Genomic DNA, 19,275 nt, shown 5'->3' on the forward strand with positions numbered 1-19,275 from the left:
CTGTTCCAGGGGAGCAGCCATGGACTGTTCAATACCTCCCCCGGGACGCTTGGTGGCAGCCTCCCTGGCAGCCAATGATTCCCCAACCCGGCGCATGGCTCCATGGGAGATGGAGTCCTCCACAGCCTGGTTGGGGGCTCGGATGGCCGCCAGGGGGAGCTGCGTGGAGTCAGCAGCCTGGCTGGTCATACCTTCAGCCCCACCCGGAAGGGCAATTAGGACCAGGTGGCCAAGCACCTGGACCGTTTCCGGGTGGGGTATAAAAAGGGCCAGCCACCACCACTCAGGAAGCCAGAATCGGGAGGAAGAGGACGAGGTTGCCTGGGAGGAGTGGTGGTGGTGCTGCGGTGGAGAGAAGTGTGGTTTGTCTGTTATTTAAGTGCTTGTGGGACTGTGTTGGGCCTATGGGACACGGGGAAAGCGTGCCCCACGGCTGAAGAAAAATAAAAAAGTGTTTGTGTTACACGTGCCTCTGCCTCATTCTGTGCCGGGTTGGGCGCTATATAGCGCACCATATTACACTAGGTAAAACACGATATAACTAGTTCAACATAAGACTTGTAAAAAATCACACACAGTTAAATAATAGGCATCAGCACCCTTTTAAAGAACGTTTGAGACGTATAAAAAAAATCTAACCTTGGCTTTATAATTTGTATAAAAATCGATCTAAAACCTTTTTTTCATACCCTTTTAAATATAGTTCGATATAAGCCTTGTAAAAATCACACAGACGTATGCAACAGTTCTTTTAAATTACGTATAAAAAGCTATCCTCGGGTGTATAATTTATACCTAAGGAAACATATTGTGGAAGCAAGCGTTTAATTGTCTAAACGTTAGATTGCCTTCAACATGCAGTAATTCTGGGGATAGAGAAAGGCGCTTTAAAACAATCTTTGGCAAGCCACGCTTTCCAAAGCACATCGCCACCAGCTCCGGCAGCCTGAAGCTAAGGGGAGATGGGGGGTGCGATTCACAGCTCAGAGGCAACAGGTGGGGCCTATAATTGATTATTATAAGCGTTAAAAGTCAGGATGATTTTTAGACGTATCAAGCGTATTGTTGAATAATGGGGTAAATTAATAGTATAAGATGTACCTGTATGTATGACATTATATCTTAATACACAGGGAACCTGAGACCTGGCTGTCTGTTTTTATTTACCTCTTTAGACTTTAAAAAGTTTGTATGTATACATTTTTCTGTGGTACCTGTTTCTTTATCCGCTTTTTTCACAAAGGTCAGGTATCTTTGTAAGACGGTCATATAAAGTTTTACTTTTGCATCGGAGCTCAAGTCACCACGTTCAAGTATGAATTTCATTTGTTTATTCAGTTCAATTTCCATAGCGTTTTAAAGGTCGCGAGCCTTTTGTTTTCGAGGTACTAGGCACATCTTGCGCGTGTATTCATATTTATCCTTTCGAACCTGTTAAACTAGTAATGAAAGGAATGACCACGCTTATGATGATTTTTAATTTTTTTGCTTAACTCATTTCTATAACATAGGATTCTTTTGACAAAGGAAAACTCTGTAAATACACTTGTGCATTTAAACGGAGATTTATAAGAAAGCTGGTTTCTACCTTAGCCTGGTTACACACCTTATCCCAGTTTTGTACGTGCATTTAAAAGCACGCACTGCTAAACTAGCACAAAATTTTGATATTTTCTGTCTACTCAAAAACTAAAATTATTTTTATTAACACAGGTGATAATTAGAAAACATTTTACTATTTTTAGTTAAAAAGTTAAAAACAGAAAAGCCCAATTATGATTTTTGTTTTGTCATGGGAGGGTCCTAGGGTGTCACTTTTCCCCTTTATACTCTTTCTTATGTAGACCTTAACACATATTCTTACCAAAATAGTTCATCACTTCCCAATTCCTGTAACTTCAGGTAATTAGACAGAGCTCCATAACAGGCAAGTTCTTTTATTCTTTTTTGATCAGCTTTTATACTGATTATATAAAGCTAATCTAGATATGATGTGGTCATCCTGTCTCCAAGACAACTTTACCTTTATTACATTTAAATTTCTTGTCTCTGAAAATTCATTCATAGCTCATACGCTTCTGCTCTTAGAGCCAGGAGGCTATAGTGCAGTGTGCTTGTTTAACTAGAGGCAAGGGTTGTAAGAAGCGCTCTTCTGCACATCCGAAGTTCACTGAACTAAAATCATGTTTTTAAAATTAGCAGCTTTAGCTCATGCTAGTGACCTCATAAATGGGAGCCAACAGCTCAGCACGCTTGTATAGCTCACAAAATAGCAGAACTAATTACTCTTTCTGCTTAAACTAATTATCAAATATTCATCCATCCATCCATTTTCCAACCCGCTGAATCCGAACACAGGGTCACGGGGGTCTGCTGGAGCCAATCCCAGCCAACACAGGGCACAAGGCAGGAAACAATCCTGGGCAGGGTGCCAACCCACCGCAGGACACACACAAACACCAAGCACACACTAGGGCCAATTTAGAATCGCCAATCCACCTAACCTGCATGTCTTTGGACTGTGGGAGGAAACCCACGCAGACACGGGGAGAACATGCAAACTCCACGCAGGGAGGACCCGGGAAGCGAACCCAGGTCCCCAGATCACCCAACTGCGAGGCAGCAGCGCTACCCACTGCGCCACCATGCCGCCCATCAAATATTCAGGTAATTCTTAATTAAACACTAAAGCATTAGTGAACAAAATACATTTTCAGTAGCCAAGTTAAATGACCAATTGCTTTAACATGAAAATAAAGCATCTAAAAGCATCTTTGTAAAGGTCCAATTTTAAAACATTATAAGAAAAATCCTTGTCTCCAAAAGAGTTCTGCCCATTTTTCCAACAGGTTTCTTGACTGATCTTTGGAATCATCAGTGCCTTTCTGATCACATCCACCCCAAACATAGCATATAACTTAATTTCTGTACTGTACTCATTTTACATGATAATAGCCAGTATAAAGTCCCTAAAGGAACTGGGTAGGAACTGGAGACATCTGATATCATCTATCATATATCTTTTTTTGCAAGCCCAAGTAATTCAGATTCTGCTCACAACACAAATGTACGGTTATTTTTTCTCAAATGGCCAAATCTTTGTCATGCTAATCATGAAAAAAAAAATAAAAATAAAAATCAGATTTTATTCTCATTACAGTTTATTTGCATATTTTATTTTACATACTTAACTTTTATCGACATTTACCTTATCTCTATATTTATTTTTCTAGTATCAGAATGTACAGTAGTTTAAGTTAATTTGTTTTGGGTTCAATAGATGCATTTTTCATATTTTAGATTCTTGTTTTCTTTTTGTCACATCTTCGCGCCCCCCTAGGTGGGACCTGCCCCACAGTTTGAGAACCACTGTTGTAGGGGGTTATTTGTAAAACACTCTGTGGCACTTCAAGCTAAATTAGATTCCCTCGGTTATTCAGCTGTCCATCGGTGTTCCATTTTTGTTATAAATTGTATTTAGTCTCTCTTTATTTACTAAACATTTTATACGATGATTAGAAAACAGTTATCTTGTTCAGGCTTTAATTTAAATCAGCATTTTCATCAACAGCTTATAACCACTTTGGTACTCAGGGTGCTTTGTATAATACAAAGTTTTAGAAATTCTGTTAATGCTTGTTAATAACCTGAAAAATAAGAATGGTTATAGTATGTTATATGAGCCTATACACTACAGCGCTGACGATTAGGCTTATTTTGGACACTTTAGGCAAATCAGGAAGGAAAATGTTTTAGTGAATAGTTACATAATATCTATTTTATGTGTTAACACAAGGATTAAAATTTTACTAAAACTGTGAGGTTTATTCTTTCTTTTAGGTAGTCCAGGTTACATAGGACAGTTATCCTTGAAAACTGCTTTTCCCCTCTGTTTGTGAAAAAGCACCCTTTGCTTTAGTAGCATTCAGGGTGAAGGGGAAGAGTCAACAAGTGTCTGCAATCTTCTTGAATACGAGTCAAAGGACCAGGGTTTGTGCAATGATCACAGTCAAGGGCAGAGTTAAGCTAGACATTATTATTAATCCAAAATGAAACATTGACTCGCCCATATCACAAATATAAGACAGTAAAAAACTAAATTTACAAATACTAAGTTGCAGAGGAGATTAAAAAAATAATTAAGACCGGATCAACAAGGGATCACCCCAAGCTCACAGCACACTACAACTGAAACTACGTGTTTTGCAGTATATTATTAGCTAAACGGTCATCTGTTTACACCGTTCCTCGGGGTTGCAAAGAGTTGGGGAAAACATTATTTAACATCTGAGAGTATGAAGCTAATTAACATTAGCCTGCTATATTGTTAGGACCTTATCCGGTACTAAAAGTTGGGCTTGTGTTCCTCCAGATTCAGGAAGAACATGAAAAAGTGGAGTTATAAAGGAGTTATTACAATTTGAAAAACTGTCATAAGATATAAAAAAACATTGATATGGGGACAAAACCAGCATGAAAAGAAACCTTTTTGAAATAATAAGCTTTTTTCACGTGTGCAGTCTGAAATTGTCTGAAGATGTCTTAAAGAGTTAATTTTTAAATAAAACATAATAAAAATACTAAATATTAAAACTGAATAAAGCACAGAAGTAGCCTTTAATGATATCCAGTAGTGTTAAGTATTATCAAGCACTGGGTTCTGTTTATAAAATTTATTTAATCTAGTTATAAGCAAAATGATTGGCTGCATTTTGCTTTGAAATTAGCAATAGTTTGATACAGCTTTAAGAATTAGAATGCAAGATGAACCTATACACTTAATAATAAATGTTGCTGTTTCAATAGGGATATTTTGGATCTCTGTTTTATTTTAACCTTTTGACCAGAAACCCTAGACAGGGACATATACTACATATATTGAAAATGAACAGTGCCGACATGCTAACTAAATAGATATAATCTAAGATATTTTAGAATATTGACCTCTGTGCTAACCCCATGATTCTGACAAATGTCACGGATGAGAGGGGACACTGCCCGGCCGGGATGCCTGGATAGTCCCCGAGTTGGACAATACTTCTCCTTGGCCACGGGAGGGCAGCCGCCCGGGCCTAATTGGGGGCCACAGGAATGGAGCCAGGATACTCACCACTGTGAGAAGACGTGGCCACCGCCAGGGGGCGCCCGGACAGTTAGGGAGTCCTGGATGGCAGCACTTCCGCCACACCAGGAAGTGCTGCCGGAAGTAATCCCAAGGGCACCCGGTGTACTTCCAGGTGCTCTCCTGACACTTCCGCCACACCAGGAAGGGACGTCATGGGGAGCACCTGGGGCTCATCCGGGTCATAATAAAAGGGGCCGCCTCCCTCCACTAAGGGAGCCAGAGTTGGGAGGAAGAAGACAAAGCTTGTGAGGAGGGCGAGAGGAGGTTGAAGGTGAAGAGAAGAAGAAGGAGAAGAAGAGAAAGAGAAAGAAGAAGAGAGAAAGAGAGAGAAGGTTGAAGGTGAGAAGAGAAGGAAAGAGAAAGAAAAGAAGAAAGAGTTGGTGAAGGAAGGCATTGTGGTGCTGTAGGAAAATAAAAGAAGTGTGTTTTGGACATTCTGGTGTCTGTCTGTCTGTGTCTGGGGGTATGCTTTCCACACAAACTAAAGGGTCTCCACTTAATTGTCAAACTTTCTGCGGGGGCTGTGGATCTTCTAATGGAGAGTGTAAAAGATTCTATAATCTTTACTTTGTAAAGGTCAATATGACGAAGATTTATTGCCTGTGTCCACAGTGTTAACCAATCATAGGACATGATGTTCAAAATTTACGTAGGGTTTTTCCGAAGAGATGGGACAAGTGTGGCATGTGTTCTCTATTCTCTTTTCTGTATTAACTATTCACAATGACCAGACTCCCGAAACCTTAGGCCGTTTTTTTATGTAGAAGTACATTTCACAGACCTGAATAAGAGACATCCATCAAATTGCTCTTGACACAAAGGAGGACCAATCAGGCGGGTGGGGTGGGAATCTCTTTTCAAAGAGTCTTTGCCTCCAAGGACCACCGCGTTCTCAGAGTTATAATATGCTTTTTCCAAGACCTGCTCCATCCTCGACGGTGAAAGAAATTAGGGTTAGGGTTTAAAAATCAAATGGTACTTTATTGGTCATTTTCAAAAACAATATAAAAATTCAGAGAGGTTTTACTAACCACTTCAGAACATAATATTACAACTCAACAGCCTGTTTAAAAGCCGACAAAAGCATATGATATCACCGATACATTCAGTTCAGACACTTCATCTGATTTTTCTAGGTCTTATACTCCGTAAAACCTAAAAGTGCATCAGATCTATTCGGTCCAGAAAAATGGCTTTTAGAGAAAGCCTCGGCTATTTCAAGTATTTTTGAGTAAGAGTCATCGTCCATGTTATGAAAGTCTTGTACAAGAGCCTCCTTAATAGAATGTTCATTTTTTCCGATCGTCGACAGCATTTTGTACAAAGGCGTGAATCTGGTGAAATGGCAGAAAGATGTTGAAACAGCCCAGAGTCTTGATGAATGCTTTGATGCTGGGTGCCGCCAGTCTGCAAAACCGAGCGGAGAACTTGTGTACGCCAGGGTATGAGGTACCGTGGAAAAGTGCGTGGCTTTACGCCAAGTGTAGGTTTTATACATCGCAATTTGAACGTGGAAACGTTCTTACGCAACATTTCTGTGCATACGCACCGTTTATACATGAGGCCCCAAGTGTGATTTTGAATTGGAGCAGCCAGTTCTGCTGGAAAAGATAGAGCAGATCACCGAGTTAAAGCGGTTGCTGGGGCATATAAAAAGACAGAGTGAAAGTAGGTGAAAGATAATTGTTAGGGTGGGGCTATCAAAGACAACATTTGGAGCAAATTCGATTGCCTGATCAACCCCCGGTGACCCACCTCAACCCACTTAACAAACCCTCCATGACCCATCACTGTTAAATACAACAGTAACTCCTAACCCAACAGCAGCAGCCCACGACCCACCAATAGTTAAACACTCTAGTAAGTTTAATTTAGCTTACACTGAATTGTTATTATTTTGTTACTTGACTTACGAGGACTGAGAGTTTCATTACTCCTCTTCCCAAGCTTACTGCAAAATTCGATCACACACCTCTTCCATAATCTTATAGGAATGTCTTCTTCATCCAGAATGACTACACGTATGAGCTGCATCCACTCGCTGTGACAGAACGCTGAATAATATGGCGGTCCAGCTGCAGGTTCACACAAATTGATGTATGCCGTTCACAAACACCTGCACAGGATTCCCACGTCTGCCTCCCTGACAGAGAAATTGGGACACTCTCATTACTTTTCAGTCATCCCTCGCATTTTCATCAGCTGTTCCACCACCAAAGCTGTAGTCTGAATGATAGTTCATCTGCTTTTCACATTTATTTAATTAGCAGGCTCGTTTATCCTTAGAGACTTCTTGTACAAGTCAACACAATTGAGTAAATGTCAGTCTTGAGGACTGTTTACAGGTCACGGTTACAAGACTGATTGTCACAAGTGAACAACCTAATAGATGTTAGTTACGGTTCTCTAACGACATAATGCAAGGAGTCTGACACAGGATTTAGACAACTCAGTCCATGAAGTTTATTCATCAAGGTAATCACTCACTTGTCCCAATATCACATCCACATTTTTCCCCGATTCACATGACCCTTTTCGTGAATAAATGTTTATTTGTTTCTGTCTTAAAGGCACTTCCTGTTAATTTTAACTGGTGTCCTTCAACACAAGATTTAGTGATTATTTCGTGTTGTCAAAGAAGAGACAACTGAGCCACAAACAGATTTGGAGCAGCCACCAGTATATTGCTTCCTGGCTGAAAAAAAGTTAAGTGTTGTGTACAATTGAGTACAGATTTGAGTCCAGAACAGAACTATCGTGATGAGGCAACGATGGCGGTTTCAAAGGAGAGGACAGGAAGTGACGTCATCAGGGCAAGAACTGGAAGTTATATCATCATGACCTAAACCGGAAGTGATGTCATCAGGCCCAAAAACGGATGTCACGTCATCAGGGCCAGAACCGGAAGTGATGTCCTCAAAACCAGGTGGAATTTCCCGTAATCGGTCTACAGTGGAAAGAGAGAAAGGGTCGATACACTCTCCCACCCTCTAGTCTGGCATGGGATTACCCTCATACCCATGTGCAAGTGTGTGACAGTGTCCACAACATTTTTGGATGGATTCCATTACGATAGGCTAGCCATGTAATTAATTTGTTTTATGCTGAAATTAAAAGTGGGAAAGATTCTTATTGGGTCCCTGGTCCCATAAGCAGAATTTTTTTGGACATATTTCCCTTTAATTTTATAGTCTCGTCAGCATATTAAAGAGCAGATATAGACGATGAGTAACACTGTATTTATTTGCAGGTAATTTATGTGTTCCGAAATCCTAAAGATACCATGGTATCCTTTTTCCACTTTTCCAATATGATGAATAACCTGGAAACAATGCCATCGATTACTGAACTAATTGAGAGATACTTGAATGGAAAGGGTGAGTGATGGAAGGCTTTTGTTTGCTTTTCTTTCTTTTTTATTGGTTTTGACATGCATGGAACAAATAACGCATAAAAATAGTGTGTGAAACATAATAATAATAATATAGTGGGATCAAGTACAGTGGCCATATGTTCCTAAAAAGGAAGTACTAGGGCTGTTGTGTACTGCTGATGTTTGTTTTTTTTTGCTTGCTTGTTTTCTGGGTTTGAGGAGCATGAAGGACATCACGTCAGGTGTTAAAATGTAGGGTTCTGTTAGTCTTGCAGAGTTAGACATATAATACATACATCTGGAGACAACTATGACTGAACATGGCTTAAAAATGTGAGGGAACAATTAGATGGTTCATGAGGTGTCCAAAGTATCAGGTGGAGGTCAGAATAGAGTGGTGAATTAAAAATAAATAAATAACTGTGTGTATGTCGCTGTATCCATCCAGTTGCTTTGTCTCTGTTTTTCCAAAAGATGGTACATCACAAACATTAACCCTGCTTTTACGATTTCCATACCAAAGGGCCTATAACAGAAGCGTATGCATTGCATGGTGCACTGCAAATGTTAGCACTGATGACTACATTGACTACATAGATTTCAACCCATCTCAGGTGGGTTACACAGCTAGTGATAAATAAATTGTCTATAGTTAAAAAGTCTCCACAAATGACTCCTGTTAAACACAGTAAATCCTCAACATTCGTGCCTTTAACTTTCGCAACTTGGTTTGTAACCCCTTTTTTCTTTTGCATATTTCTCATGTTCATGGGGCTCACGGCTATGTACGCTAAGAAAAAAATGAGAGCCGTAATGCATTAAGTTTGAGGAGCACCTAGCAGTCCTCTTGATGTTTCACTAGTCTTGTTCACCCTACTCTTATACTGTAAAGATCTCCCCTATGCATTTGTTGCATATTTTCATTGTTTAGTCAAATTTGTGTTGCAATTATACACCCAAAACATACTTCAAGTCCATTGGGCATTAAGCCGTCAGTGAGAAAGCAAAGGTGTTAGGTAAACTTCAAGCCAGAATGTCGGCTGCGAGTTTGACATTAATGAATAGACTAGCAGGCTAGAGACTTCGGGGCTGCCAGCTCCATTATCGATCGCAGCCTCAGGGTTAAACATGAACTCACCTCAGCTATACTCACATACGGCAAGATCTTTAAGGATCTCAATTAGCGCGTGAAGCAGACGTCGCTGATGGATTATGCAAGACAGGTGCGTCCTTCATGATCTCCAACAATAGTCATGAAGGAGAGGGTATTGGAGATGATGTGGACACCTCGCCAGTCTTGGTCTCTTCCAACAGAAACAACTTTTTTTTTTTTTTTTTAAATGCTAGCTTAAAAGCTCACTATTGAGAAAGAAGGTTTTTCGCATGTTACTGATTGAATTTTGTGAACTGCATTTTATTCCATGGTATCTATGTTATGAGAGGTGCATATTATCAAAAACAATGTTATGTTATAAAGAATTGTATAAAGAAAAGTGCATTTTGAACTATTTCTAGCAAAAGATTGCAGTCTTTGGTTTTTGGAACCTAACCCCCTATTTCCCATAGGTTCAATGTATTAACATTCACGTTTTCGACTTTCACATCATTTCTTCAGAACCATGAAAGTGGAGAACTGACTGTAAATGTTCATTATTTTCAGTTATCTACAATAAAATTCAGTCAGTCAGTCATTATCCAACCCACTATATATCCTAACACAGGGTCACAAGGGAGCCAATCCCATCCAACACAGGGTGCAAGGCAGGAAACAAACCCCGGGCAGTGCGCCAGCCCACCGCAGACAATACAATTCAAGATATCTCAAATAAATTTCCCCATATCTCAAAATACTGTAGCTTGCTATCCATTTTCTGATAAAGGAAATTCATTTCAACGTATCTCAAAATAACTTCCTCCTCATTTTGCGATATCTCACATGCATTTCAAGATATCTCGAAATAGACAGGAACTCCCATTGAAACAATAGGAAATTATATAGGAAGTGATTTCAAGATCTCTCAGATTCTGGTATCTTAAAATGCATGCAAAGTCCAATTGAGATATTTCAAATGTGATGAGAAATGATGAGAAATCTGAAAGTGTATTTGGGATATCTTGATATGCATGGAAAATATCTCAAAATGTATTATAGATATCTTAAAATATAAGCAAACATATTTTGAGAAATCTGGAAACAAGATTCAGATTTCGCAAAAGGTAGGCTGCATTTAAGATATCAGAAATTTATTCTGAGATGCCTCTAAATGTTAATTATTGTATATAATTTTCTGGTATGATTAGCTGGTATAACTATAGACTGTTTATAATGTTTGGAATGTGCCAACATTGTGTTTATTTCTATTAATTATTCTTTTCAAAAATACATTTCCACAACTTTGTGTTGTTTTTTTCTTGTGGAAAATTCCAGATTTTTTTACAGTTGCTATGCATTGTTGCCAACCATGAGATTCACATCAACGTGGCATCTGGCAACACTGCCAGTATAAATCATGGTGGTGAACTTGTCTCAGTGCTCAGGTTTTGGGTGTAAGGAGAAAGAAAAACAAGTGAGAAAGTCCAGAAACTTAAAATCAGTCAGGTTTATTTTGGAGAAAATCACGGTAGAAGGATGAGATGGTGTTTAGTCGTATCATATGCATAAAGGAGGATGGCCTGTTTGGAAAAGTATGGTAGCTGTTGGTAGAAGAAAGAAAAACTGGCGGAAAGAAGAAGCCTACTTGGTGGCAAAGAAATTGAAGGTGATGTGTGTGAGGGCAGAGGATGCTGCAGAGATGGATGAAGGTGTTTAATGGAATCCCACTATGTCACTGGGCAGCCAGTGATTAAAGTTACCCCCAGGTCTTATTTCATGTGTTTTTAATTGACTGCTTTCTGAAGCTCAATTTTGGTTGACACAACAGTAAGAGTTCTGAACTGAATTGACAAGATTATGTTTGGACATCTAAGGCTTGTTCATCATTAGATAAGAACCATAAAAGAAATTGTGACGTAAAGGAATCTTACTGTAGAGAGTCAAATTGAAAATAATAAATAACATGATACGTGATGATGTGCATACTGCTTTGAATATTTTTACACTAGGAGTCAGAGAAGAAATTATTTTTGGTTTCATATGTTAGGAACCACAAGTGAGAGTAAGAGGGAAAATCTTTGGATGTGTATGTTCAAGATTGTTTTTATATAAAAAAGACACATAAATTAAAAATTAATTGGAAAAATTATTAGAATATGGAAACTACGAGGGACATTCAAAAAGTTTCAGCACTTTTATATTTTCATTGGAAAAGGTGAAGGCAGGATGAGTAGTAATTGGGCATTAAAAAGTTGGTACGACGCTGGGAAAATTGCATAGAAAATGAAGATAACTTTATAGAAAAGTGACGTGATTTGTTTTTGAAATTCTTATTAAACAGAGTTAAAAAAAATGTGGAAACTTTTTGAACGTCAATTTATAGAAAATGACTGAACAAAGTAACTTATTGTTTCCAAAAACTGGGAAAAAGATCTCAAATATCTTAAACGTGAAAAGTTCATGCAACACGGTGGTGCAGTGGTAGCATTGCTGCCTCGCAGATAGGAGACCTGGGTTCGCTTCCCAGGTTCTCCCTGCATGGAGTTTGTATGTTCTCTCTTTCTTCCCACAGTCCAAAGACATGCAGGTTAGGTGGATTGGTAATCCTAAATTGTGCTTGGTGTGTGCGCACTGTGGTGGGCTGGTGCCCTGCCTGGGGTCTTCATTTCCTGCCTTCCACCCTGTGTTGGCTGGGATTGGCTCCAGCAGACCCCCATGACCCTGTAGTTAGGATATATTGTGGGTTGGCTAATGGATGGTTGAAATGTTCACTTTTCACTAAGCGGGGTAGAAACACTTTTAAATGTTTTTTTAATATCTGAAAATTTGAAAAGTTAAATTATTAAGCTAATCAAAAACATAAATTTATATATGTCACTTATTAATGTCAATTTTATGTACATGTCAAACAATGAAAAAGTGGAAGAAATTAAGGCATCTCAAAAGGCAATAAGACTGGCTATCCTACCCTCTACACCAAATTATTGCCCCCCTTCACTGCAATATTACTAATCCTTTGTTTCTTGCTCTGTTAGTTCTTGGAGGCTCCTGGTTTGATCATGTCAAAGGCTGGTATGATCACAAGGACCAAGTGAACATCCTGTTTTTATCATATGAAGAAATCAGCAAGGTACTGTAATTCATCTGATTTTCATTTCTTAAAAATAACGAATGCTTTGATTGAAAGGGTAAGCTTAACGGTATGTTTAATGTCTGCCCTGGCTTACATTGTGACAGTCAATCACTCTATTCTCCGTTAAAACTTGTGACAAAGTGGGGTGTTATGGCGTAGACCTCATGCCCAGTGTGTCAAGAAGAGTAATTTATTGCCCAAAACTAATTATACAAGGGAGGGTTAAAAAGAAAGGATCGGAACATGTCAACCTTCAGTTTTGTAGTGGTAGGGGTGAGATTACCTGTTCTCTTCTTTATACTCCTTATTGCGTAGACTTGAACAAAATGCCCCAAGACATCAAAAATAATACCTGAAAGTTAGTAAAAACAATAAAACATAACGTTCACATAACTTAGAGGCAATACGTAACACTATCACCAAGCAGGTTATTTGCAGGCAGAAAGTATATTTAAGATATTCCTTGTAATTTGGATTAGCAGTAACTAATATTCTATTTCCTTTTAAAATTACTTTAGCCACATTTAGGACTTTTCACTTCACTTTGGAACCATAAATTTGTGTTGGTTTTGTCGATTGGTTTCAAGGTACTGTAAAATTCATAAGAAAATGTAGTCAAGCATTGGTAATGTTACAAGAGGGTATTACTGCTTGAAATGATTAATTTCTCTTTTACTATTAACAAGCCTCATTTTCATCAGCAATTCCTGCAGGCCCTAATGTTAAACTCCCTTAGTTTCTCCTAAATTAGTCACGTTTAAATGCTATTTGGTTATTAGAGAAAACAATTGCATTAGCACAGTTAATGTATATTATTTTGTTCAATAAAGCCAGAAGACGATTTTTCCTTGGGTTGCAAGATGCTAACATCCCTAAAGTTAAAACTGCTAAAGCGAAACAACTCTCTGAAGAAACATCTTCGTCTATTGTGGCCAGATTCCAGTGTCACAGTGAAAAGACGACTCTGGGACTATAACCTTAGATGCTCTGTTTCAGAATTTCAAAACAAGTAGCAAAAAAAGAAAGAAAAAGAAAATATTCAAAGGCCAAAACTTTGGAATCACCCAGAGATCTCTGTTCAATATCTACTGGCTGTCTGCCAGCACAGATAATAAAAGTGAAAAAAAGAGATTATTTCTTATATAGGAAATGCATACGTGGCATGGCCGGGTGTGTTTGTTTGGTAATTTTAAACTGTGTTTCATGCATTAAAATCACAGATTGGCTCTAACACTTTACAGCCTGATAACATTTTGTTTTTTGTCATGCTTTCCCACCTTTAGGATCTCCGCAGTGCAGTTCTAAAAATAAGTAAATTCGTTGGCAAGCAGCTGGAAGATGCCACCATTGACAAAATTGTAGAAAGGTCCACTTTTAAAAACATGATGAATGATCCAAAAGTAAATTTTGAGTTCTTGTTTGATCATGATGCCGACAAGAAAAAAGGACATTTTATGCGGAAAGGTAACTGATGCTCAGCTTCACTGAATTTTAATGTGGTTTAAAGCAGTGGTTCTCAATCTGTGGGACGGACCCCCCCAGGGGTGTGTGAAGTAACAAAAAGGGGGGCGCGAAGATGTGAAAAAAAGAAAACAAGAATCAAAAATATGAAAAATACTATTGAAACCAAAGCAAATTAACTTAAACTACATTCTGATTCTAGAAAAATAAATATAGAGTTAGATAAATGTCAATAAAAGTTAAGTAGGTATAATAAAATATTCATCTATGATATATCATTAATTAAGAAAGAACAAATTGGTATTAGTGGGCTCCTTTCAAAAAATATGTTAGGGGGGGTGTGATTAAAACTGTTATGAAAACTCGGGTCGCAAATACTTAAAGGTTGAGAAACGCTGGTTTAAAGTTCTTTTAAAGTGTATTAATTTAATATATTATAGTTCTGATTTTTACTTCTCTCTATCACTCATTTTCTTTTCTACCAGGAACACTCAAAAAGTTTCCGCACTTCTTTTCAACTCTATTTATTAAGAATTTCAAACAATAGTCAACTTCATTTGCGATGCAATTTTCCCAGCATGGAACCAACATTTTAATGCCATCAGCAAAATATATTTTGCCTTCATAGTTTCCAAAGAATATATAAAAGTGTGGAAACTTTTTGAACGTCCCACGTATGTACGTGTATATATATATTGTTGTCGACTGAGGAAAATCACAGTCCACAAAACTAAATGTTAGGGCACCCTAACCCTAAACCTAACCCTTTTAATATATATAGTGTTCCCAAAATTAACAGGCACTCGATGGTATAAGAGGGTTCAAGAAAGTAAAGAGCAGCAAAACAAAATAAACTCAGGGTGGTTTAACGCTCTGTCGAGCGGTCAGAATCTGGATGGGAGCTTCGTTCGCCAGTCGGCTCTCTCCAGAATGAGATGCAAGGAGTATCTCAGATTTATAGCGGAAGGAATGGAAGGGATGGAGTCAGTTTCTCTCTGTGGGCGATTTCTCAGGGCTGTGGGAGAAAAAGGAGATGAATTTGTCAGTGACAGCACCCCCTTGTGTCCTGGAGTGGTAGTGCAGAAGGTGACCCTCAGATGTGCATGCATGACAATATAAAAAACATACATAAAGACATACTGTATATAGATATATTCATTGTGGACCATATAGGGCACTTGTGAGTCATTTACAAACCTAAATAAGGCGCAAGAAGGCCAAAGTACAAAAAAACGAAAAGCTGACTTATGAAGGCATTAAGTTAAAAGAAAAAAGAATGAGATAGCAATAAACCCAAGTGTCCTTCTGTTCTTGTCCATATACAAGGTGGGGTCTGCCTTTTTATTACTAGTGATGATCGAAACAGGCAAGTTTCAATTTGCATGCAGTTTCCCGAAACTGCCACTAAATCTGTTATGGAGATGACAAATGAACAAAATCCACAAGAGTTTGTTTGGAGGTTTTAATAGTTTTTTGAGGTGTAATAAGATCTACTTCTCCCTAAAGCCTCATTCACTCTGCTATGTTTACATCCTTCCTGCAGCCGTTTAAAACTTTAAATCATAGCACAGCAATAAAATCACATCTATATAGTGCAATTCATTCACATCACTATCATGTACAATACAAGGGCTTCTCCGCTAGAAAACAAACTACACGACGAGTCGCCACGAGAGACCCCCACCCGTTCTGTTACCTAGCAGCGTTTGTCCAAGTTGAGGAAAATGTACACTTCTGTTGGATGTTTTTTCCACTCGAGTGAAGCAATCTTTATTTAAATACTAAATTACTGACAGACACATTCATAATTAATGCCTAAAACGCTTCCAGAGAGGAACCATATGCTTTCCTTCTTGCTCTAAGCCAGGGGTGTCGAACTCCAGTCCTGGAGGGCCGCAAAATAAAAAGCTGCAGCCACTGCGGCCCTCCAGGACCGGAGTTTGACATCCGTGCTCTGAGAAAAACACTATCTGTTAATTTTTTTATTTTATTTTTTGAAAATTGAGAATTGTATGGCCTGTCACTGTTACATGATACATCAGTGTTTAGTATCTGATGAAAGTATTGCCACAAAAATAGATTTTGAATAACATTCACTTTCTTTCTTTCTTTCTCTCTTTCTTTCTTTCTTTCTTTCTTTAGGCACAGTTGGAGACTGGAAAAATACCCTGACCGTGGCACAAAACGAATACTTTGATAAAGTATTCCAAGCAAAAATGAAGGGAGTACCTTTGAAGATGATTTGGAATCTTGATGAATGAGAAATTCTACTGCAGGGATCAAATTCCATTTTTTATAGCACTTACATTTTGATGGTAGCACTTGCAATTTGAGGAGGTCAGTTTCGGTGTCGGTTGATTTAGAGTGTGCTTGGGTGCTTTATTCCTTTGTTAGTACAGTATGAATACACACTTTTTGATTAAAAACAGAGCAGGTCTGGGGCCAGAGATGCTCCGGTGCAAATAAAAATGCCCTGAAGAACTGATGGTATCTCTGGTAAAGATAAGCTAAAATTCTATTACAAAATGCCTTCATTGTTCATTAGCCTGTTCTTATACTCCAATTATTAAAGAACTCTAAACTTTCACTGAGGTATAACTACTTAAAAAATTCATAACAAACTCGCACATATCACTTTTATTGATACCCCAGGAAATTTTAAATAAGATATATTTTGATTAGTTTTCAACCTTTAGGAACTCTTAAGTGGTGATTCACGATTTTCTGTTTCACTCAGTTATAAATACACATTAACCCACAAGCCAAACCCCTTTAGTTATCCATCAGCAAGCGTCAAACCATAGAATCCACAAATTGAATGGTACAAATGATGGACGATCTTTATAAATCAGACAAAGGCTATGACAAAAAGCTTCAGGCCAGATAATCTCCATTTCCACGATTACTTCAATGTCTCAGACATTTTAAACACGTAGAACTGTGATGAACCTTCCTGGAAGGGGATGCAAGCCTGCGTTGCCTCAATGCACAGTCCAAGAACCAAACCTTTCACCAAGGAGTCACATTTGAGAAATTGTAATGGTTGAAAGAAGTCTCCAAATCTACAATTACACACCAGCATCAATCAACTTTATCAGGGCTTGTCACAGGAATGCATTGACTGACCTCACACCACAGCCAGAGAAGCTTGAAGTTTGTTAAACGTTACTGGAACCGAGTTCTGTGATCAGGCTGAAACAAAAATAAAGTTTTCTTCCAACCAACACCAAAGCTGTGTCATACAGTTTTTGTTTCCCATAATTCTCATTTGTTCATGGTGATTTCGACAATGTAGTTTGAAATTTCAGTCCAAAAACAAGTGTTGTATTTTCTTTTTTTTATTATTAAATATTAATGAGAAGATGAACTTTTATCCATGGTGTGTCGCAGTCATGGAATTTGACCTTGCTATTATGACATGCATGCAGTTTCTGGAGATTACAATTAAATATCAGTAACACATTTAAAAAAAAAAAGTAAAAGTAAGACACAGAACAAGGAAATACAAGGAGTACAAAAATGCAAATGCATCATTATTATCATCATAAAGGCAAACACCGAGAACCTAATATACCACTGCAAAGTCAAAAATTCAAAAACCAGAAAATGAAATGGTCAGAAGACTGCTAGAAAACAAGAACACACAAGGCTAATGTCACTGCAAGGAAGCACTGGCAAATGGATCTCCAGCTTAAAGATGCTTAGTATCGGTTTTAACCTGACATTTTGTTGTACAGCGATGTTATTTGTAGACATGGATGCAGGATCCATACATGTTTTTAGTTAGGGTTTTTTCATGAAGGAGTCCTAGGGTGACCCAAGTCACACTTTCAGACTCTTTATTATGTAGACCAGTTCCACTTTTGGCCACCGTCAGGGTTCACTGCTACTGCAGCTAAATATTTCCCCACTTTTCTTATAAACATTATGTGATACCAGATGACAAGATTGAGCAGTAAAATAAACAGGAGAGGTTTTATTTATGCATTATAGATTAACATTCTCAAAGTTAAGGCTCCTAATGTACCTAAAGTAGAAACAAAGTAAGATGAATGAAACAAATCATACCAACCCAACCTGGAAGGAGAGCCACTCTTTTTGTTAGATGTCTGGACACTCAATGTACCTAGATGGCCAAGTGGCTCTTCATAGTAAGCTGATCAATTTCCTGAACGGGATATACTGACTTATCAAGCAACAGTAAATTTAAATGAAAATGACGTAGAGACTGTGGTGGGCTGGCGCCCTGCCCGGGGTTGTTTCCTGCTGTGGTGGATTGCCAGCTTCTTTTTTCCAGCCCTCACCCCCAGGTCGCCAGGAGGAGCTCTACCAACAGCATGGACGTGCCCCGAGTTCCAGCAGGGCCTCATGGACTCTGTAGTTTTTATGCACAGCCCTGCTGGATACCTTGGGGGCCACCAGGAGTCGCTGTAGGGGGGCTCGTGGACTCTTATGTGCCCTATAACCCGGGAGTACATCATGGTCACATGACAGGAAGAAAGGACGTGCTCCCGGGTTGAAGAAAAGGACTGTTTACCCTGGCCCGGAAGCAATAAGGACTTGTGGGTTTTGGACAGGAGCCACTTCCGGGTCAGGGGATATAAAAGGACTCTGGGAAAGCCCAGACATTGAGCTGAGCTGGGAGGTAGGGTGGCTAAGTGTCTGGGAGAAGGAGGAGAGAGTTTGTGAGTAGTTTATTGTCTATGAGTAGTGTGGAGTGGAGGGTGCTTGGTGCACTGTACTATAAAAAAATAAATAGTCGTTGTACTATTACCTGGTGTTTGGAGTGGTACCTGAGGGTTCAAGAGGTGGACAAAAGGCTCAACTGCTACACTGCCTTGTGCCCTGGATGTTCATCTCCCAAGGAACCCTGCGGGAAACTGAGGCACCATTGTCAGCCAGGGAGGCTGCCACCAAGTGTCCCGGGGAGATACTGAGGAGCCCATGGCTACTCCCCCGGAACATAAGTAGAAGGGGTGTCCCGGCAGGGCATGGGATCCGGTCGCCCACCACACGGGTTAGATAATGGATGGATGGATGAATGACTTAGAGATAATACAAGCCAAACTCTGTGCCTAAACTCTCACCGA

General features: G+C 39.0%; 1 protein-coding gene and 1 long non-coding RNA gene across 12 annotated transcripts in view; one reads left to right on the forward strand and one right to left on the reverse strand.

Annotated features, from left to right (window-relative positions):
- Positions 1–19,275, forward strand: part of LOC114661888 (amine sulfotransferase-like) — a 164,806-nt gene that overhangs the window by 50,973 nt on the left and 94,558 nt on the right. For 3 of the 11 annotated variants that reach the window (XM_051934605.1, XM_051934604.1, XM_028815112.2), the window contains exons 3-6: positions 8,376–8,502; positions 12,627–12,721; positions 14,008–14,188; positions 16,328–17,416. The exons of 1 other annotated variant lie outside the window; for it this stretch is intronic. In XM_051934605.1, coding sequence (XP_051790565.1) covers positions 8,376–8,502; positions 12,627–12,721; positions 14,008–14,188; positions 16,328–16,446 — 522 coding nt within the window. In that variant the 3' untranslated portion in view covers positions 16,447–17,416. Of the gene's footprint in view, positions 1–8,375; positions 8,503–12,626; positions 12,722–14,007; positions 14,189–16,327; positions 17,417–19,275 lie in introns of those variants that run through there. 7 more of the 11 variants (XR_007936399.1, XR_007936400.1, XR_007936402.1 and 4 more) reach the window with 5 other exon arrangements.
- LOC127529791 (uncharacterized) overlaps positions 17,079–19,275 on the reverse strand; it is a 97,471-nt gene continuing 95,274 nt past the window's right edge. Inside the window, exon 2 of the long non-coding RNA XR_007936410.1 lies at positions 17,079–17,191. This is a non-coding gene — a long non-coding RNA (uncharacterized LOC127529791). The remainder of the gene's footprint in view (positions 17,192–19,275) is intronic.

Source organism: Erpetoichthys calabaricus, chromosome 12, assembly GCF_900747795.2.
Source record: "Erpetoichthys calabaricus chromosome 12, fErpCal1.3, whole genome shotgun sequence".
Lineage (NCBI taxonomy): Eukaryota > Metazoa > Chordata > Cladistia > Polypteriformes > Polypteridae > Erpetoichthys > Erpetoichthys calabaricus.